Below are 22739 nucleotides of genomic sequence, written 5' to 3'. Positions count from 1 at the left end.
CATCGGCTAACTCGGGTCATAGGTCAAGAGTTTAGGGGTGTTGCAATGCAGAGGGATTTCAGACAAGTTTACTACAAAGTTTCATTCTTCTCAGAAATACACCAGTATTTTTGTTGTAAATGCAGTATTTTAGTGGCTGTGTTATGCTAGAAACCAGCTTCCTACTCACCCTCACCTTAAGTATGTCTGTGGAGATAGAAACACAGCAGTAGCACAAACATATTAAGTACTTTGGAGGGACATCCCAGTTCAACACAGCCTGTAACCCTTCCACCATGGCTGCCATCAGCACTGCCATTTATTGCAATTACTGTTGTAGAAGTAGCAGTTAGCCTGGCTTTGTGTAGTGATATACTGTGTTAATCCCCCCTCGACACACACACACACACACACATACACACTCTCCATAGCCATAATAAGCCACCAGCTCAAAGACAGCAGCAGCAAACTATTCTCCATTTCGCTGACCCCAAGATCTTAGCACCTGTACTCCTTCCTCGCTATACTTATATTTGAGCTACAGCTAATGATTATTTTTTCTATCTATTATTTAGCTAAGTATTTTTGTGATTAATTGTTTTGTTTATAAAAAAAGTTGTATTTTAACAGAGCCCAAGGTGGCGTCTTCATGTTTTCTTTGAAAAACCACATACACCTATTAGCCACAGATTTTAGTTTTACTATCATAAAGGACATAGAAATGCATCATGTCCCTTACATTTTAAATAATTGTACAAGCTTAACTTAAGTTATATTCGCATCAAAGAAAATTATAATTAATTAATCGTTTTGTTTTTATCGCCCAGCCCTACAACTGCAGATAAATTATACTTTGTTTAGCAGCTTCTAATGATCCGCACAATGAAAATCAGATGGTGACATGTTGGTGAGTTATAGGTGAGGGGCTGTCACTGTAGGGATCCATCCCCATCTGTTACCAGTCAGCCCAGTGGGTATGCTTATCATGTGGTTTAATCACACGTCGGAGCTTATTATTATTATTATTATATTATTTTATTATTTGCTGTATCCTTTGTTCTGGGACATAAGAAAAAGACCAACCCGGGTCCATGGATGTGGTCTTCTGCAACCCTCTGGTTCCCCTTCACGACTCCATATCTATTTTCATTAAGAACTGGCATCGACATACGGTCACACATGGTTTGGGAAGCCAAGTCCAGCAGAGTAGCAATCGGTGACCAGGCAGCCAGAAACCGAACTGGGTTCATCCCCAAATGCCGAGGTATCTCGGGTTCAACAGAAATTACAGACGGACTAGATATGGAGGGGTTGAAGACGTGCTGGCACATTTCACAGCAGATGATCAGAAACCTGAGTAAAGTTAGGGTCACATAGTGTACTGAATATAGGGAACAGAGTTTATGTCCCATTTATATATTATATGTCATGAATAAAACAAGGATGTCACTCAATATCAGGATATTAATGTCTATGTGGTGCCGGGGTTTTTAACAATAGGGCACGTCCTTCAGTTTCATCATTCAATTTACTTTGTTCCCCTTTTCTCTCTCCAGTGATTGAAGTGGGACCTAATGAAAGGGCACTGGTCACCCTTAGCTGCAAGGACAGGTTTTGCCGCCCTCTTTGTTCCTATTTCCCTCTCGCCTCTGCTGCTCCTTGAGTTGTTGAAGTCTAATATTAGTCAATCTTTCATTATAACAGGTGTGCACTTGGTATCGTTGCATTTGGATGTTTTTATTTATTAGCAACCTTTGAAACAATACATTAAACCTGTTTATTATCCCAATTATTAAACCATAGAAATCAATGTCCATGCTTCGGGCTTTGGGCAATTAAAAAATATCAATAATTATCGCAGTATCTTTTTCATCAATAGCAGTACAACAAAGGTCAATTATATATTGATACATAAGCACAGTGATGTATATCTAAACTTGGGCTCCCCTGGATTTGTAAATTTTTTTGCTGTTTATCAAGGGTTTGTTATTCTCTATTCATTAAGAAGAATTTAAAACCACAACCTTACCTCAGAAGCTAAACTAGGTCCTTTATTTATTTTATTGTAATAAATATCGACTGATATAAATGTTTTTCTCTTAATGATTTTTGGCCATATCGCCCAGCCCTACCCGAGCCTCGTGAAAAACTGGTCATGTGTGCGAAATACTCCCAGTACTGCGTTTTTTCAAGACTGTAACACCCAGTCACTAGTCTACACGTTTTTATCCACAAAGGATACAGCTATCCGGTGCCAAGTTCAGTCATTTCGTCATTTACATATGCAATAACCTCTTGCACAGTGCCAAAGCAAAGAGAATATAAATATATCCTGTTGCAATATTATCTATCAATCATGAAAATGCTGTTTAAGATCAAGTAGTTAACATTTTGAAATAGCTTGTTTCTTTGACCTTACACAAGGTCGCCTATCCCTATTTAAAGAGAATTTTGGATCTCCTGTAGTCAATATTTAATCTGCTACGTGATGTCTGTGAGTTAGCTGATGGAGGTTGTGAAATTCCACCGGGCATGTATCTTACCACCCTGATTAATGCTCAGCACAATGTGAACTTCTTTGCATAAGCCTTCTCAGTATTCTCCCTTGTGGTCCGACCTGCTATCATCAAACTATATTAGCTCAGGGGTTTGTGTGTTTAGATTTTTCTAATGTAGATTTATGTGGTGTTTCCATCCTGTTGTGTCAACCTACATAATAACTGAAATATTTCTCTGCGTTGTGTTTGCGTCCGACAGGGTGAAGAGGGGCCTCCCAGTCTGGAGTACATCAAGGCCAAGGACCTGTTCCCCCAGAAGGAGCTGGTGAAGGAGGATGACAGCCTACAGGTGAGATGAACTGTAAATCAGTAGATGAATCAGCCCTAGATCCAGAAGTGCCATCAGAGCATTCCTCTGAAACACCTTGATGAAGCTTGGTAGGGTCTGGTAATGCCTTGCGACTGCCAAGTAATTACTGCAAGAGTCATGGCAGTTGGCAAGATTGAAGCCAGACACCGAAGGAGAGATAAAATCATTGGCCTAGAGGAGAACAACTTTGTCATCGTTTTGCTTTATCAGTATTTGACATTGGAAAAAGTGAATTAGGCAAGTTGGTGGAGTCTAACATTCTACCCCAACTCTGCACAGATAAGGCGTCATAAATGGAACAAATTGTCTTCAGTATTATCGGCCAATAGACACAGCATATATATACAAAGCCTTACCATAATCAGAGGGAAAGTTATGAAAGCAGGAATTAAAAAAATTATGAAGGTATTATTCACGCCTTTCTGTAGTAATCTTCCTTTTCACATGTGTGGCTCTCAAAAATACAGGAAAATGAAAAGCTGCATGCTACATAACTGAAGAACCCAGAGTATTTAAAGTTGTCCAGATTGCTTTTTTTCGCCATTTAAACCGTAGAAATAAGAACGCATTAATATGTCTAGATTGCATCAACAGATAAACTCCAAAAAAATTATATAACTACATGCTTGATATGTAAACATACATGTAGATGTATTTCAACCAACAAGCTGCATTAACTGAGCATAAATGCCAACACCCATACAAAACTATTAGTGGCTATTTCTTATGTTGAACCCCCTTTTTAACAACTTCTTTGATGAATATTGTGTCTCTCAGGGTGGCCAGAGGTCCTTAAAAAATCTTAAATTGTCTTGAATTCAGTTTGGAACAGTCTTCATTTTTTAGGCATATCCACACAACATTTCTCTACTGTGCCAACGAAAAAAAAACGAGAATTATAAGTTTCTGCATGCTCTGTGTCTTTAAGTTTATGTGTTAGGCTAAGGCCTTTCTAGCCAGCCTGCTAGATAGTTTCTCAACATTGGGAAATTCCAGTTTACCAATAATTGACTTGGTTATGACGAGTACTAGTGATGAGTCAAAAGTATTTCAAATTTACGCCACTGGCAGCGGAATCTAATGGACATTCATATGTTTTCATTTTTGGTGTTTATTCCATTGCAGGTTTGGTCTTTAATTAAATTTTAAGTGGTGTTGAATGGTCATAAAAAGTCTTAAATTTAACTTGTTTATAGCTGTAGATTGCCCGATTTTTATTTACATGTTTTCAATACGTAAAATGAAAGTTTGTCAGGGCATTTAAGATCAGCAAAGATTATTTTACATTATAGGTTTGTTTCCGTTTGAGAAATACACTGCCCCTACTAAAGAAGCAGAGTCACAGCAACAGATAAAGAACGGGGATGCTAAAAAGCATTTCGGTCAGTGAAGTGAGATGGATTGTAAGTCTGTTCCACGGTGAAGACACCAGTAGCAAAATTGTGATGGGCTACTTGGTCTGTGGCCTCCATGGTTTTGAGATTGTGCTCTGGCTGTCTGCTGGTTAATGGAGCTGAGCATCATATGTCTGGAGAGAACCGGAAAAAGGGAAGGGTGGGGTTGCCCAGCCTGGGGTCACTATCCTTTGTTTCTTCTTTTCTGGTTGTCATTCTAAGCCTGTATCCGTTTGGGTTGCAACGACCTTACAGAGTGTACCAACCTTTTCAAAGGCGTTTATCTCTTTTATGATTAATTTTGTGTGTCAACGGTCATGGTAGATTTCTTCATTTCCAGAGAAGCAGCGTCAGAAAACTGGGAGGGATCTGTATCACGGTGTCTAACAGACTTAATGAGGCGGCATTTTAAGGAGCCCAAAGGCAAAATAATCTCTACTAAATACTTAGTAATTGTTGTCGTTGTAGTCAACTTGCTATGTCTTCTGTTTCTGCTCACTTGTAACCCACCCACCCCCCCCTGCATTCACACATGCACACGTTGTCTCTTTTTTTTCTATGTGCGATCCCATGATAGTTTTACTGACAGCTGATGTTTCTTACCACAGCTTTCCTGCAGGCAAGTTACTGCGTGCAAGCCATGGTGCATGCTCAGAGTTGTGTGTGAATTTGCACATGTGCATGTCCTCACAGAGAGGCTGCTTGAACCGGAAGTCACGACTCACAAGTCAGAGTGTTATTCATGGGTCTCTCAGCTCCCCCTCCCCTCTCCTTTTCTCTATGATGCTGCCGCTGAAGGCTTCGCAGGGGAAACGTGACACAGTATCTTCTGCTGCACTTGCTGGCTGCCGGTGATTCATGCTACTACTTTTGGAGCACAGCTTGTTTAATGCAGCTCCCGGTCTGTACAGCATGTTAACTATGGCAGTCTCTGCAGGACGTGTTCGGTCTGTTCCACGGCAAAGCAGCATGCAGGCTCAGTTGCTCATTCTCATTGCCGCCATTTCTGCTGCTCATAAGGCAGCCTCTTATACAAACTGACTACTTCTGCAAAAATTATTGGGCTTTTCAGTTTTTGTTCTCCTTTGACATGTTGATAAAATATGTGTACAGCTTTTTCTGTCACAGTCAACAGCTTCAGGGTTTTCAGGTTCGCATTTGCACCTGTAGATTTGAAGTCGATTGAGTTACAGCTGTTGCATTTTAAATATTCCACTTTTATGAAGTCCAAGCACACGGTGCCAGAGGGACCGCTGCCGATATTTGGCTTTGATGGTGTCTAAGTGCGGATACTACGTGCCCCATTTCCCAACTTAAACTGTACTCTTTCCCTTGGTATGCTTCCTGTCCGGGCGCACGCACACATTCTCAGTCCAAGATGAGCAACAGCAAATGCAGTGATAAATGTCAAGGTGTTTTTTTTTGTTTGAGCCTTCTGGACCAGGAGGCATCAACAATCTAATGTACTGGTGGCTTTTGACCTCTTGCCAGTCAACAATGTTGCATTTAAATTTCAAAAATTGAATAGTTTTGATTTATTTAATTTATTTTCTCCTATCTCAAGTGGTAAAAACAAAGTCACTAACAAAGTGCACTAACAAAGTTGGTGCTTTTAACCATGTTGGCTAATGCTGTTTCAAGTGAGACTGATTCCTGGCATCAGACCATAATCCCCCATCTGCCTGGCTGCATGGCCCCTTTTAACATGCACCAGTGGGTCCTCCTCTTCGTGACTCAGCAATGCATGCTGATGTAGGATGAGGTAATGTTGTCTCTAAGCAACATCACTACCAGCAACTAAACAAGAGAGCTGGGTCGCAGTGTGTGGTCCCCAGTGATAATCTTCATGGTTAAGCAGCAGTGACTAAGAGAAACTCAAGTGTGAAGAGATCACCTAAGTAAGGAATGAATGTGCATAACACAATTCAAATTTTTCAGATGGAAAAAGTGATGTTTGAGTGATAATATATAATCTGCTAACTAAGCCTCAACATTGTATATTAAAGACGGGGTTGGTAATTCTGGAAAAGTTAGCATGAGCACTTTGGAAAAAATGCAGTCAATACAACCCACCTCCTCCCATCGGCCCTCTCATCTCGCTAACTTCTGACCATCTTCTCTACTTCAGAGGTGTATGTCTCTTTGACTTATGAAGACTCCGGATGTGTTTATTTATGCTATTAGGACGTGAAGAAGATTCCAACAAAAAAGATTTAAAAAAAGTGTTTCAAAAAACAACTTACCTAACTAAACCTACATACAACCTATAAATCTCCCTGATTAGCAGCATTCATAAAATATCAAAGCTCAATGAATCCATTCCTTTTAAATCAGTTGAAAATTTAGCTAGACTAGTCAGTGCAACAACTTTTACCAGAGTGGTGAGTGTTAAAATTTATTTGATGCCTACATTTTCAGGATTGTTTAGAAGCTGGCAACTGTAGTTGTGCATCTCAACCACGTGGTTGGCTTTTAAATATAATATAATGTCTCAGAATTAACAGAAAAATGTGTTCTTTTAATTTAGGAAGGGAACCAATTATCTTAATGCAGGGGTCTTGTTGGAGCCAAAGCCTGGGCCCACAATAAAAATTGGAGTAAGAATGTTAATTGACAGTTTGGGATCCCTCGGTGTACTGTCAGCACTGGTGGAGACAGTCTCCCTCCCAGTCCTGGCTGCCTCTTGTCTGCCTGCTCATTCAGGCTCACCAACAAGCCCTTTGCACTCACAATGGTCCTTCTGTAAAACTACGATGTGCTAATTGGACATCGACACATGCACACAATTTCTCACGTTTCCCAATTTTTATCATCTCAGTAATGGCACAGCAGTCATTATGTTAAGTGCTGGCCTGGGTATTGTTTGAAAATGTTTTATGCTGCTGCCAGTATGATTCTTGCGTTCAAATAACATTACCAGAACGTTTCCACAGAACCTTCTTTTCCTATTAAAAGACTCTTGAGTCCAAAAATGGATCAGTGCTTAATTTAGTCTTTCAACAAAGCAGCTGTTCTGGTCCTTGCCTGAGTAAAATGCGGTCTTAAATCAGCACATTTTTTATTTCAAATAAAAAAATGAATAATCTAAGTAAACATTAAGAATTACCTTTTCAAGCATCCCAATGCTAATCTGTGGAGTAGTTACAATGTTTTTTTTAGGTATACCAGCAGTGTCGCTAAAAGGGGTTTCAATGACATCCAGTGCGGTCAGTCCAACAGCGAGTTTGTTGGTCCACAACTATTCATGGTGCCTTTTGTGGTCCCCTGACCGTTCCTCTAGTGCTACTGGTACGTAGATGATAATCATGGTTCCATGATGATGAATCCTCCTGCCTTTGGTGATCCCAGACTTTTGATCTGGCATCTCAGTTAGTTTGATGTTTGGGATTTGGTCGCCTCAACAGATTTTGGATTTATTGTCATGAAGGTTGGACCAAACATTCATGTCCTATGATTGTACTTGCTGAAGCCTAACATGCGTCTAGAGATCAGATTACTCAAACCACAATCAGAGGTCGTCTGAGACTCATATGGCCCACATTATTTTCTGTGTGAACGCAAATGTATCCGTGGCCAGATATGAAGGACCGCCTTATAAACTGACGTCTCTGACCCGCTATAGTTTTGCATCTGCGTGTCCATACGTCGATTCGTTTGTCAAAACTTTCCAGGCCTTTCCTCATAGCTGTGCATATTATTCATTCAGTCCCTCCTGACTCTGCTCGCTCCATTTCCTCTTTTTCTCCCTCACTCATGCTGAGATACTGACACACACATAAACATAGTATCAGACACATATGTATAAAGAAGAAGCTGTTGGTGCAATGTTTTGTGGTGCAGAATTAACTTTTGAATACAATAAAACAAAATGTTTTTTGTGTCTCTCCAGGTGCCATTCCCAGTTCTTCAGGGGGAAGGGGTGGAATATCTCGGCCGTGCTGATGAAGCCGTCATTGCCATTTCTAACTACAGGCTGCACATCAAGTTCAAAGACTCTGTCATCAATGTGAGTTCACAGCAAAGACACTCAACTTTCACAAGTGTCCCTACTGCTGCCATGTTTAGCCACCTCAGAAGCCAACAGCAGGCGAGAGGAGGTTTTAATGTTTAGGTTGGAGGCTTTTTGCCCTTTTCTGCATATTATTTTTTAATAAACACATAATTGTACAAGCAAAGCGAATGAACCTATATGTTTCTAAATGAGGTACCCCAGCACAGTTGGCGTGACGTTGTTTGTACCACTTTCTAGCTCAGGAGTTGCGTTCTGATCTTTAGGCAGGAGAGGTTTAATGTGACAACGAGGCTCCAAAGAACCGCCCCCTACTGGCACTCATGTCCACCAGCTTGCTCCTACTGACGTCAGACCTTACTCAAAGACAAATGGGCCAATTGTTTGCATTTACTGGCAGAGAAATTCCCTCTCCTTCCCAAATCCCTGCAATTTAATCCAGAAGCTGAATCCTTGTGGAAAAGATGACATTGGGTTAATGAGTAGGAGAAAGTAGACAACTAACCTGGAGTTACTTTATCAGAGAAAAGTTTGATTAATGCATTGAGTTTAGGCAGCACAACCTAAAACTGATTTCTTCCGAGGCAGAGTCCTTACTTGACCCCAGCTGCACAGAATGAACTCTGTATGAATGCCAACAGGCCAACACCTCTCACCCAGAACCCCCCAACCAACCCCTTCACCACTCATCCCTTACTTCTAAGCTGTTTTCATGCCCTTTGCTCCTGTTCATGTTTGTCTTTCTCTCCATGATTTCCAATTGGTTTGGTCATGTGCTGCAAGTAGCTCACTGCGTGATCCACCCGGTTATCTTTCATTCTCTTTGATGTTTTTCTTTTATTTTAACTCTTCATTTCCCTTTGTCTCCCAAGTGTTTTTGTTTTAATAGTTTTTCCATTTCCTTCTGTCTTTTGTCTTCCCTCCCTCCTTCTTTCCCTCTCTGTTTGTGTGTATGTGTGTGCTCCATGGTGTCATTGTGTTTTAGACCTACCCAGGTGTGGACAATGAGATATCTGTGAGTACCATATGATAAAACACCACCCTCTGCTACAGTCTAGACAGCTTAGTCATTCAGCGCTTCTTCACTCCACACGATTACAGCGCTCTAAGGACAAATTGTAATTTACATTCAACGGAGTGGTTACACTGGACTTATTACAATAATTTTCCATGAAAGCTCCTGGTAAATGATTGGAGTGCAGAATGTTGGCTGACCTTGAAACATAGAAAAACAGGCAATGTTTTCAGCCATATGACGTTAAATAATAGTTATTCTCTCATTCTGTAGTTTGCACATTGGCACCTTATTACTTGAAGGTTCAGTGTATTGGATTTAGTGACACCTTGTGCTGAAATTGCATATTACAAACAACCAAATACCCCTCATCCAACCAACCTTTTCCAAGCATGTAAGAGAACCTATGGTTGCCTTTAAGTAATATATAATCATTAAAAAAAAACATCTAGATCCAGTGTTATGTTTGTCCATTCGGGGCTACCGTAGAGAGACAACAGTCTATCATAGCAGCATCTGGAATAGGACTAGCTCCCATTGTAGGTATAAATGACTCATTCCAACGTAATGAAAACACAAAAGTTCTTAGTTTCTGATAATTATACACCAATGAAAGCAGAATTACAAATATTATAATTCATAGTTCTGCTGATAGATCTCTCTAAATCCCACACACTGGAGCTTGTGAAGTTGTAAATATTGGTCAGAAGGTTAAGCTGCATGGGTGATTCTGTAAATCTGGACAGTGCTTTCTTAATATGTCAATCCACAAAGAGTAGCGGAGTAGACAATCCCTGTCTCCTCAATTCCGCTTTTCGCAATGTCCTTGGGCAAGATCTTGCACCCTAAATTGCCCCTGATGGCTATGCACCAGTGTGTGACTGGAATAAAAAAGCACTATATGAATATATAAATAAAGCGTAGAAGCTGTATTCATGTGTGTTTGAATGTGACTCATAGAGTAAAGTACATAAAGTGGTCTTTAAGACTACAAAAGTGCTATGTAAAATTACCTAATTTACCATTGACAATCCTGTGAACAATGCTAGGTCGGTGACTGTGGTTTGGCATCATAACAGAGATCTCGACACACGATTAAATACTGCAGAGTTCCTCTTCTCCTCTGCAGTGGGATTAAAACTGTGCCATGTGTATCTAACCTGGATTCAGTCTGTACTAGACAGGGGATGGTAACCTCTTTGCAGATGTGCTGACTGCTCTGACAGTGGGCTATTAGGCTGATCCACACGTGTTCTCTGTCTCCCCCTACAGGTCCCTCTCAAGCTGATAGACGGTGTGGAGAGCAGAGATATGTTCCAGCTGCACATCATCTGCAAAGACTCCAAAGTTGTCAGGTGAGAAAAGCAGCTGACTGACCATATTAACCCATCATGCTTTTAATCAAATGTAATGCAATGGTGTTGTTCTCTTTTAAATGAATAGTACAATAGTGTAACTTTGTCTTCCCTTAAAGAGGAAAATAATATCACACACTGCCACATTTAACCAATAATCAATATTTTATTTGCAATATCTACCTTTACATTAAAACTCTAATAGTTATAAAAGGGGATACAATCAACATGATTCCAGTGGTTTTTAGCGTAAAGACTGTTTCAAGAAAATAAAAAAAGATACAAGACCTGCTTTAATTTCACAGCAGAGTGAAAAGCTCAAACCAAGTGGAGCCTTCAGTCTTTCAGCAGCAGATGTGCCAGCGCCATCTTGGTTCCTAATCATAAACAGTCACAATATTACCCTTGTTTAAAGGCTGGAAAATCAATTTTTCTTTTGAAAAAAGTAGTTTCGTTTTTTCAGCCAAAGCATGAAGTTCTCACTTTATTGTTCTAATCTTCCCACTGGGTTCACCACAGATGCCACTTTGCAACATTCAAGCAGTGCCAGGAGTGGGTCAAGCGTCTGAACCGGGCCATAGCTCACCCGTCCCGGCTGGAGGACCTGTTCGCCCTGGCCTACCATGCATGGTGCCTAGGAGGCAACGCTGACGATGAGGACCAGCATGTTCATCTCTGTCGCCCAGGTACAAAACAATACAAACAGATAATGACACAAAAGTTTAGAACAGTTGCACCTCTGGCAGTGTGTAGTTTGTTGAACTATTAACATTCCTGAAATAATCTACTCCCTCCATTCTGTGTGTGAGCAGGTGATCATGTGCGTCAGAGAATGGAAATGGAGGTCAAGAGGATGGGTTTTGACACACAAAACATCTGGAGAGTGTCCGACATAAACTGCAACTTCAAGTATGTCACAGATACGTCACCTATAAATAGCATGACACCTCTCTCTTTGCAGATAGCTACAAAATACTGTAAGGTGTCATGATGGTTGTGGGGAAAGTGAATGGTGAGTTACGTGTAGAGAGTGAGAGTAGGCGCAGAATCGGGCAAGACTGGATCCATTATGTTGCTAAACTGACAGCTTGTGTAAGAAAGAGCTTCTGTGTGTAATGACACATCTCATCATTGTCTTAGATTGAGAAATGGCACATTTATATTTGTGCTGTATCGCAGTTACATTTGGGGGGTTGTAGTTTCCACCATGTTCGCAAAACTTCATATTTATTCTAAGGGGCCAGATCTGAACACACAGACATGATAAACATATTTAGATTCAGTGCGATAGCATTATCTCTCTATTTTACTGCAAATTAAAATCCTTTTATCAACCTAGAAATCATTATATAGGAAATCAGTTATAACTCAAGATTTTGCTGAGAAGTGTCTCCGCAAATGGGTACAGTGCAAACGTGATCAACTGAATAGCTAGTTCAGCATACTTTTAATTGTTTTAATTTGCCAAACGTAAACAAATATAGATGAAAGAAAGGGACTCTTAGAACTGTAGTTCCGAAACATAAAGCATCTCTCAGGTGAAAGGAGTGAAAAAATCTTTTCATATCAGCTTTTTTCATATTGCATTCAGTATATATTTGTCAGTAGTACAGATGGGGGTCCTGAGGGGAGGTGCAGTTGTCTCTAGTCCACTGTTAGACTTTGAGACCCTTGGTGTAGATTCTGAGCAGTGAGGTTAGGTTCTAGTGGTTACCCAGAGTTGCAGCAAAAAATAATGTCAAGATGTATCACGACACCCAGAGAAACTTATCATCTTTTCTGCAAATAATCCATATGTGGATTATGTTCTAGACAATCTTTACTTTACCAATAAAGGCCAGAACACTACCCGTGTGTCACACAATTGCATCCTCAGAGTGCGGAAGCTCTACATGATGTATCTTAATTTGTAATTTATTTGTGAGTCTAGGCTTGTTTGGAATACAGAAATTATCTGAGAAGTTTCTACGGACATTTTGACACATTTAGGACCTAATTCTGAAGTCTGGGTTTCCAAAGGAATCTATCGTAACTGTTGCAAGGTCAAGCTGACTACAGCTGACTTGCTCCTTGAATCACATTAGAAGGTGAATATTTATTACCCAAAAGACACATTTATATCAGACTGTTACTTTAAATATCTTCAACAACACAAGTTAATGTGTACACTTGCCTTTGCCTCGTCTCAAGCCAGAAACACTTTCACCAAGCCAAGTCTCCAACACACATACACACACACAAATAACATTGTGGCACTCTCTGAAGCAGAAACAATGCAGTGTATTCTGTGTGTGTGTGTGCATTTTGCAGACTTTTGCATCTCCTTCTCTGTCTGGGCAAATAAATGCTATAAAAAAAGGTCAGTCTGCTCAGAGCGCCCAGGAGAGCACATCCTGCTGAGGGAGACAGACTCACAGGACAACTGGCTAATTAAACAAGCCGCAGCCTGCTGAGGCTTGTGACTCAGCACAGTATTTTACTTTCCCTCACACACACACACAGACACACACATGTTTGTACTTCTATCTTTGTGAGGACACTCATTGGCATAATGCATTCCCTAGCAGTGAGAAAGTGAAGAAGTTAGGACCGGCCAAAATGTCCTTACTTTCCAAAAATGTCCTCACTCTGTCGGGTCTGCTTAAAACGGTCCTCACAAAGGTGTGAGTACAGGAACACATAAACACACCGTCCCAGGGTTGTCAGTCAGCAGTTGAATAGAAATTGAAGGAGGCATCATGACAGAGGAGGAGGAGACAGATGGAGGCAGTAGCACATTGTGATTTGTTCTCTGCTGACCCTGAGAGTTAGTGATGCAGCAATCATCCTGAAAACCCCAATATTTGTCTCAGATGTGTGTTTGCTGAATATCAAAACACTAATCTATTTCTGCTCATAAGACTTGCTTGCAAACTTAATAAACGTCACCTCCAACAGACTGACGGTATAATGCAGTATTATAACCTCCAATAACTTTATTTCCCTTGTTCCTGTCCACAGGCTGTGCTCAAGCTACCCACAGAAGCTTCTGGTTCCCATATGGATCACAGACAAGGAGCTGGAGAGTGTGGCCTCCTTCAGATCAGGGAAGAGGATCCCTGTGGTTGTCTATAGGTAGGTCTACACACACACGCACAGACACACACACACACACACACACACACACACACACACACACACACACACACACCAGGGTTTTTTCTGGCCTGGTCACACAAGAACAGGATAATTTTCCTGTTTTGCTTATTTTATCTACATCTTTTAATTCCAGGCACCAGAAGAACGGGGCTGTGATCGCCCGTTGCAGCCAGCCTGAGATCAGCTGGTGGGGCTGGAGGAACACGGATGATGAGTACCTGGTGACGTCCATCGCCAAGGCATGTCAGATGGACACCGGAGCCAAGAGTACCTGTGGAGCACCAGCCTGCAGACAACGTGGGGAAGCTCCTGACTCCTCGGATAGTGATTTTGGTAAAACTATAGCTTTATTTGTGAATGTTGACTCATGTATGTGGGCACTGTTGGACAATTGTGGCTTATTGATTGCAGTCAGGTTGCCTTTTATGCAGGCTGCTGTGGCTCAGGAGGTAGAGCAGGTCATCCACTCATTAGAAGGTCAATGATTTGATCCTCGACTGTGCCAGTCCACATGTCGGTGTCCTTTGGCAAGATGCTGAACCTCAAATTGCCCCTGATGTCTGTTCTGTCCGTTTGAAAGCTAATCGCTTGTGATGTTTAACCATAGCAACAAGGTAGTTGTGTTATCAGTAGTAGATACTGATATTCAGCAGTGTATGTTAATCATATCCCTTGCACTTCTTTGATTCCCTTTCTCTCCTTTCACACATTGTTTATCTTCGTGTGTTTTGCCATTCAGTTCAAACTAAACCATCCTCTCCTAATGATAAAAACTTCTATGTCTCCAGACTCTTCTCTGACAGGCGGCTCTGGCTGCGATGACAACACTGTGCCACAGAAGCTACTGATTCTGGATGCTCGCTCATACACTGCTGCAGTGGCTAACAGAGCCAAGGGCGGGGGCTGTGAATGTGAAGGTTAGTGTGATCGAACTTTCATACAGCCCTCAACAACTTATTTCTATATTTAGATTCAGTTATCATTTTCGCATCGCTAATAATATCAATCAATCAATCAATAATATTTTATTTGTATAGTCCATACAAAATGACCCACTAGACCAGGGGGTGTCCAAACTACGGCCCGTGGGCCAACTGCGGCCCGCCATCCACTTTTAATTGGCCCGTATCAAAGTCTAAAAATATAATTGACTATGGCCCACTGTATTCCACTTCTTAGTTTAAACACTGGGTGGCGCCAAACTTACTAAAACTAAGTGCTGACAGTGCTGTCAATTTTCCAGTTGGCTGTTGACAGCTAAGGTATTTTCCTATGGCAATGTAAACTATTATTTTGACCGATTTTTGCATCTGACTGAGGTAATGCCTCCATCAGAACAAGAGGCTATCGTAGCTTACAAGCTAAGCATTATTTATGTCTGATGACCTTGATCTGACTTGTTGATGTTTGTTTGTGTTCAGAGTACTACCCCAACTGCGAGGTGATGTTCATGGGAATGGCCAACATCCACGCCATCCGCAACAGCTTCCAGGCTCTGAGGGCTGTATGCAGTCAGATTCCGGATCCGGCAAAGTAAGTCGATCTGTTTGACCTTTCTGTCTGAGCAGCTTCGCGCCCCCCCCTTATTTTAATGGATCTTGCTCACAGTAGTGCGACACCACACAGAGATGTACCTAATTTATATAGATTTGTGCTCATCTAAACCGTCCTATCTATTGCTTCCAGCTGGCTTTCAGCACTCGAGAGCACCCGCTGGCTGCAGCACCTGTCCGTCATGTTAAAGGCAGCCACCCTGGTGTGTTCAGCAGTGGAGAGGGACAGCCGTCCTGTCCTGGTTCACTGCTCGGACGGGTGGGACCGCACACCCCAAATTATAGCCCTCGCCAAGGTCCTGCTGGACCCCTACTACAGAACATTAGAGGTGAGAGTCTGCACAGGGTCTTGAGAATATTTGATCTGGATTAAATGTAAATGCATATTTAAAAGTAGAATAAAAGCTGTAATTGTATTACTGACTAGCTTGTCATCCCCAGGGTTTCCAGGTGCTTGTAGAGACTGAGTGGCTCGACTATGGCCATAAGTTCGGGGACCGCTGTGGCCACCAGGAGAATGCTGACGATGTGAGCGAGCAGTGTCCCGTCTTCCTGCAGTGGCTGGACAGTGTTCACCAGCTGCTCAAACAGTTCCCCTGCCTGTTTGAGTTCAACGAGGCCTTCCTGGTGGGTGGTCATTCTGCACTTGTTACTTCTCCCTGTCTCCACAATGTATTTTCTTGTGACTAATTCGCCAGTAAACTCAGAAGTGTCAGACATATTGCTGGACATAACATGATACCATGCTAAAAGTTAAGTAGTTATCTTACCAGTTAACTAGTCATTTACTTTTTTGCATTGAGTCTGTGCTTTGAAATTGCTCCATCAACAAGTATTTAGATCTAAAGCTGTTGTTTTACAACTGTCAGTTATATTATTCAGATCAAGAAGTTATTGAATTGGGAATTGAGTGTTATAAAACGCCTGACTTCATGCTCTACCTCCCGTGTGTCCAGGTCAAGTTGGTGCAGCACACATACTCATGTCTTTACGGCACATTTCTGTGTAACAACGCTCGCGAGAGGGAGTCGCGGAACATCTACAAACGCACCTGCTCTGTGTGGTCACTACTTCGCACGGGAAACAAGAACTTCCAGAACTTCCTCTACATCCCCAGTCATGATATGGTACGTAGATTTTTACAGTATTATTTCTGGCTTTGTAATAGAGCCACCACTTAAATACAGTAACAACTGGAGGTCAGCTCCTACTGTTAGTGATGAGAAGGTGATTTGTTGAAAGGAATAGCTTCAGACTATAAAATGAAGCCTTGCCTCCTTTTGATCCTGAGCAGAGAATCAGCTGGATTAATGATTCATTAATAGTGTGACTCCGATTTTAACTTCAACTGTGTTTTAGATCAAAGACTTGAAATCTAAAATTAAATCTATCCCACTTCCTCATTCGCACTGTCAAAGAAAGCATCAACGTGATTTTTACACAGAGCAGTTAAATAACAGCCTGACTGAGTATCGAGCATCATCATGTGTCCATGTTGACCTTCTAAGATAGTCCTCATCACTTGTTTGTCTGCCAGGTGCTGCAGCCAGTCTGCCACACTCGAGCATTACAGCTGTGGACAGCTGTTTACCTGCCCACCTCCTCCCCGTGCACTGCTGTGGATGATTCAATGGAGCTCTACCTCCCCCCAAATGTCACAGGAGATGAACTCACCTCCCGTTCCCTGGACAGGTATGTTGTCATTTCTGTTATTGGTACTGTTTGTGCAGAGATTTAAAGTAATTTTTTAGACTGCTCTCAGTCCCAAACACATAATTGTATAATATTTACAAATAAATTCCCATATATGTCTCATTTCTAGACTTCCCAAGACCCGCTCCATGGACAACCTGCTAACAGCTTTTGAGAATGGGGTACCCCTGACACGCACATCCAGTGACCCCAATCTCAACAAGCACTGCCAGGAGGGTCGCTCTTCCCTGGAGCCTTCGCCTGCTATGGAAGAAACCTCTGCAGACTCTGAAGAGGTCATACCTGACACTGGACCGGACTTTGCTGAGGGGGAACCTCTACAACAAAGTCCTACCAAGACCCCGGAGGATGTTCTAGGTGCAGAGAGCTGTGAGGAGGAGACTTTGGAGGTGCCCTGTCTGACCACACAGCCTCTGCCCCTCCCCCCTGTCCCTCTCAGGAAGCAGGTCACACTCGCTCACACTCCTCTCCCCACACCTGTCCTCCAGCAGGCTTTGACTCAGATCACAAACCCTCCATTCCCACCACCTCCGCCGGAAGCTGAGAGCCCCCATAGAACTGCTGAGAGCACCACTTCACCCACTCACAAATCAGAGCCGTGCTTACCTCTTCCCTGCAACGGCACTCAACCTGCATTCTCCACACCCACCTTGCTGCTTAACGGCCACAATGACAGTCAGGCAAATGGCCTCCCAGAATCTGAAGGCCTGTTTGCTCTGAAGCAGCTAACACCACTCCTTCCCATGGAAGACTCCACCGAAACCATCACAGATGAGGGAGAGCTTCCCCCCACCCCACCCCCCACTGTGAGCCAGGATCTCATCGAGAATTTTAACAGTGAGGAGCAGCCTGAGTCGTGGCCCCAGGTTCAAGCCCAGAAGGAGGAGGACACGAGGACAGCTGTAGTGAAAGGACGAGAGCGTGTGTTAGCAGTTGCAGAAGCTCCTGTTGATTGCACTCAGGTAGCAGCTCGCCATCTGATCTCCCAGAGCCAGCTGTCAGACTTGTCACTGCTCGGCTCTCACTGGGAAAGTGTTCGAGGTCTAGTCCAGTCTGCCTGCAGCAGTGCCAGTAACTCTGGTGTCAGCCGGGCCTTGCAGCCCAACTCTTACCAGAGCCGCCGCCTTGCCAGCAAGCTGCTCCGCTCCCAGGGCTTTGCTATTGGTAACGGGTCCCAGTGCTGCCGCAGGGAGGCTTTTGGTTGTCCCAGCAGCAACACGCAGCCTGGATGGCTCTCTGCAGCCAGGACTGCAGGTTACATCGGCCTGTATGGACCTGCCGCCGCCGCCGCTGCCCTCAACGGCTACGCCCTAGCTAGCCATCAGCTCCTGCCGGTGTCCCACACCTCACCCTCCGCGTCCAGCTCCCCTCCGCCACCTCAGGCCCCAGCTTACCTCGATGATGACGGGCTGCCGGTGCCCATGGACGCCGTCCAGCAGAGGCTGCGGCAAATCGAGGCAGGTTACAAGCAGGAGGTGGAGGTGCTGCGGCAGCAGGTGCGACAGCTGCAGATGAGGCTGGAGAGTAAACAGTACGGCACTCCTCCCTCAGAGCCAGACATCGACTACGAGGATGACATTGTGAGTAGTTTGTTCAGTGATGACAATATTGTCTGACAGCCTATACATTTTTATTTTGTCTTTCATATTCATAAATATTTAGTTATTATCCAGAAGTGTCTCTTATATTAATTCCATCTGTCTTCTGATCTCTCACTGGTCTCTCTGTTTCAGACGTGTCTTCGGGAATCGGACAACAGCAACGAGGAGGATTCTTTGTCCACCCACAGTGAGGATCGTCTGTCTGAGGGCAGCTGGGATCGAGTGGAGCCCAGGGACACTGAGGTCAGAGGCCTTTCACGGCTCAATGTCTCTCTAATATAGACTCTACTCCCTCGCCTTCTTTCCTCCTCCTCACCTGTATGGCTTGAGCACCCCGTATTGCCACACAGTGTTCTCAAAAAAGGTGTGTGTCTGTGTGTGTAGGTCACGAGGTGGGTGCCTGACCACATGGCCTCCCATTGTTTCAACTGTGACTCTGAGTTCTGGATTGCCAAGAGACGTCACCACTGCAGGTGGGGCTTCACTTTGGTTTTCTTACATGAATAAATACATCACACTCTGAATGAAAAACATTATATTTTATAAATGTGTTTTAGTTAGTTTTTGTTTTTTTTCAAACAAATTGATTTTTGTCTCACTTGATCAAATATGATTGATTATGTGGGACTGAATGCCTCGTGTATCTGGAACAGTCTATTCAGGGGATAGTTTACAGAAAAATGGAAACCTCCACTATTCCTATGGAGGGTGGGTGAAGTGTTTGAGTCCACAAAACACTTCCGGAATTTCAGGGGTAAACAGCGTTGCAGCCAAATTCAATACAATCGAAGTAACTGGTGACCGATTACTGCTCCTTTCTTGTCATCCGAGTGTCTGCAAGCCCCGACATTCAAATTCAACTCTAAACGGGGTCATTTACACCGTGTTTTTATTCTAAATGTTCTCTGATATCCTGCTCTGGAGCTGCGTTCGTGCCTGGATCTCAGCGGACAATGTTGAAATAATAATACAACATTGAAATAGCAATTAGCTGTTAACCATTAAATACCATGTAAAATGGTAAAAAGTCGCCAAAATCGATTTCTTTGAAAATATGAGAGAATCAAGAAACATGTAACCAGCACAATTCTAAACATCATATCCTGTTGATTGTCCAATTTATCAGGAGAAAAAATTCTGTCCAAAGACTAATATCCCCTTATTAATGCTGATGTAGTTTCATATTTTCTTTTCTTGATGAATTTTTAAAATTCATTTTTTTTTTGGATCCCACTTTTGTCACAACTCTTGTTGCAGCACAGTTTTGCCAAAGTGTCGGCCTGAGATTCAACACTTTGCTTTGTGTTTTTAAAGAGAAGCTTTTATTTCAGCATCAAAGCTCCTCTGTTAGTCAGATAATTATTTATATGCTCCACTGAGAAAATGAGACAGTAAGAGGTGTAAGGTCTTATTTTGATTTGAATCAGTCTTTAAGATGAGCAGTTTTTCTCAAACTTAAGACTCTCAGACTTAAAACACATTGCTGGTAATAAACAGGCAGAAGAGGTAGTTCATTGATGCAGTTGTATACTCTTTAAGTTGTCCAATCTATCAAATGATCTAAACTTTCTGTGTCCTCTGTTCTACAGGAACTGTGGCAATGTGTTCTGTAAAGACTGTTGTCATCTGAAGCTGCCCATCCCAGACCAGCAGCTGTACGACCCAGTGCTGGTCTGCAACACCTGCCACGACCTGCTCCTGGAGGCTCGCACCCGCGAGATCCGCAGCCAGCAGCTCAAGAAGGCCATCGCCACAGCCTCCAGCTGAGAGACTTATCGTGTAGCGTGGCCTGCCTCGGCTCTGTTCTGCTCGCTTTGCACGGATGAGCTGAGAGCCCCGTTGTAAACCTGCCGTGGGTTTTGGGGGTGAAATATGAGGAGGAATTGTTACTGTTTGTGACGCTCAGTTTGCACTGTGAGACTGTCTGAGCGGCAGTGACGAGGAACTTGAAGGTCTTAGATGGAGTCGTGAGAGCAGGAGGAGGGTTTCCCTCCAGAACAACCCCTTTCTGTTCAAAGACATTTCCAGCCTGGAGCGCTGCAGCGTCCTGCTGTCCGAGGCCGAGCCCACCCACCCTTAGTACCAAACACCTGCACCCTCCTGACAGACACCGTCTCTCGCTTCAGAGGACAATCGCTCCCCCCTCCACTTGACGGGGACTCCAAAGCCTTCACCAGTACTATTATCGGAGGCTAAATTCAAAAAGAAAAGAATTGCTGCTACAGTGTTTAAAAGTCTAATTTTGTATTCTTATTTTGTGCACTACTAGCTGTCTGTATTTGAGGGAATTTGAGACCAAACTTGAGCAAAAGGGAGAAATCTGCTGTTTACTTTGCCATCGCATCTTTTTTGTTGTTTCTTAGAGCCTGAATGTAATATGTAATGAGTAACTGGATCGACTTTATGTTCTTGTGTATTTGGTGGGTTGTATATGTGTTCATTGCTGCAATGTGTTCTCAAAATGATCTATATGCACAGTCAATGTGGTTCTGTCTTTTATCGACGCTTTTCTCCAGTATAGCCATTTTGCGACATTCTATGCTCTGGGGTTCGTGGGGGGGTTATTGTACGTATGGAAAGATTGATGCAATGCTGCGTGTTGTTTGTTTTGTGGGACGTGTGCTTGATATGTGGAAAGGAGGAGAATATAACACTGCTGGAAGACTGCAAATGTCTTGTGTCTCCTGATGTGAGAAGTGAAGTGACGTGAAGGTAGTGCTGGTTTTCTTTGACGTGACAGAGGTAATATTTTCTGCTGAGGTGCTTGAGAACGACTGGTTCAACATCCGTATAAAGCTTGATGTCCATCTGACTGACGACTCCTCCGACTGCTCGCTAACTGGCAGTAAGGACTGCTCTGGGAAAAGACTGAACAAAGTGCTTGGAGTTCTCTTTCTGTTTAGGGGAGTTTGGCCACGGTCCCCTTTAAAAAAAAAAAAGTGTTTGTCTACTGGTTGTTCCTTAAGACAATGGTGCCATATTTTGTTTTGTCTATTTTCAAAGCCTTTTTCTTTCTTCTGGATGGCAGCAGGTTTCCAATTGGCCACCTCTGTATGTTTTAACGGTACAGAGTCATCTGTTCAATAACACTGAGGCAACTAAACTTTAACAACTGTTTCAATCTGATACTGATACTATTCAAATGGATGATGGATGTGAGTGAATTAGTTAAGCTCATGTGGTTAACCATCATCTGATCACTGGGATTTTATCACAAGGTGTTCATGAAGTCAGAATCTTTCAGAGGAGTTCAGAAATGTAACATACATAGTTATCTGATCTGTAGTGGTGGCTAAACCCTGTCACTTAATGAATATATTGTTGTAAAGAAATGCACTGTAAAAGTTAAATCCCATGGGTTAAAATAAAAGATTATATCATATGCATCTGTTTCTCAGCCTCATCATTAACCTTTGAGTTACAGTATTTAAAGGGTCTAAACATGTGGATAACTTGATGTGCTTACAATGATGGACTGCACTGTAAATGGTGTGGTAAATGATAGTGGATTAGAAGCAATAAAAACCTTTACAAGAGTGTATTTGTCTGCTAAGGCCCAAAAGTCCCCTCGTGAAACCTCATTTAAATTCCCTAGTCATCCCCTAAACACGTCTTATGTGGTTTCATTACGATCCATGAATCATTCTCTGAGAAATCCATGAAAATATTGAAAATGCCCTATCTCACGATGTTAAAAAAAGTGAAAAGAAATCCTGAATCTGATCTTAATTCGCACCACAATTTGTACGCATTCTTCTCTGGGTCCTGTCCCAAACAACATTTCACAGATATCAGATCTGTAGTTTTTGCGTAATCCTGCTAACAAACAAACAAATGCAGATAAAAAAAACTCCTTGGCACAGGTTCAAAATGTGGATGTCATCACAGAACAACACAAGATGGACCTGAAGTGAGACATACAGGATTATAAACCATAGCTTTATTCACTTCATTCAAACTCTTAATAGTGACAGATATCCTGTGGGTGATCTTGCCCATATTCAATTATTTGTTATTTCTGAAACTAGAGGAAAATATTGTGTATATTCACTGAAGTATTTACAGGTTTTTTTTCTACTTTAGCACATTAAAGTAACACTGAATGTGTAACTGG

The 22739-nt window shown here is 42.5% G+C and overlaps 1 protein-coding gene across 2 annotated transcripts in view; it reads left to right on the top strand.

Annotated features, from left to right (window-relative positions):
* The window catches only part of mtmr4 (myotubularin related protein 4), a 38485-nt gene extending 16478 nt beyond the window's left edge, over positions 1-22007 (top strand). For both annotated transcript variants that reach the window (XM_061085461.1, XM_061085460.1), the window contains exons 3-19: positions 2737-2826; positions 8131-8247; positions 10538-10620; positions 11140-11306; positions 11433-11529; positions 13621-13734; positions 13892-14091; positions 14547-14675; positions 15180-15291; positions 15445-15640; positions 15753-15938; positions 16268-16438; positions 16849-17003; positions 17134-18604; positions 18758-18868; positions 19010-19098; positions 20215-22007. In XM_061085461.1, the coding sequence (XP_060941444.1) occupies positions 2737-2826; positions 8131-8247; positions 10538-10620; positions 11140-11306; positions 11433-11529; positions 13621-13734; positions 13892-14091; positions 14547-14675; positions 15180-15291; positions 15445-15640; positions 15753-15938; positions 16268-16438; positions 16849-17003; positions 17134-18604; positions 18758-18868; positions 19010-19098; positions 20215-20392 (3666 nt within the window). In that variant the 3' untranslated portion in view covers positions 20393-22007. The remainder of the gene's footprint in view (positions 1-2736; positions 2827-8130; positions 8248-10537; positions 10621-11139; positions 11307-11432; positions 11530-13620; positions 13735-13891; positions 14092-14546; positions 14676-15179; positions 15292-15444; positions 15641-15752; positions 15939-16267; positions 16439-16848; positions 17004-17133; positions 18605-18757; positions 18869-19009; positions 19099-20214) is intronic.
* The last annotated feature ends 732 nt before the right edge of the window (positions 22008-22739 follow it).

The sequence above is a fragment of the Limanda limanda genome, chromosome 14 (assembly GCF_963576545.1).
Source record: "Limanda limanda chromosome 14, fLimLim1.1, whole genome shotgun sequence".
NCBI lineage: Eukaryota > Metazoa > Chordata > Actinopteri > Pleuronectiformes > Pleuronectidae > Limanda > Limanda limanda.
This window is presented reverse-complemented; position numbering and strand designations above follow the sequence as displayed.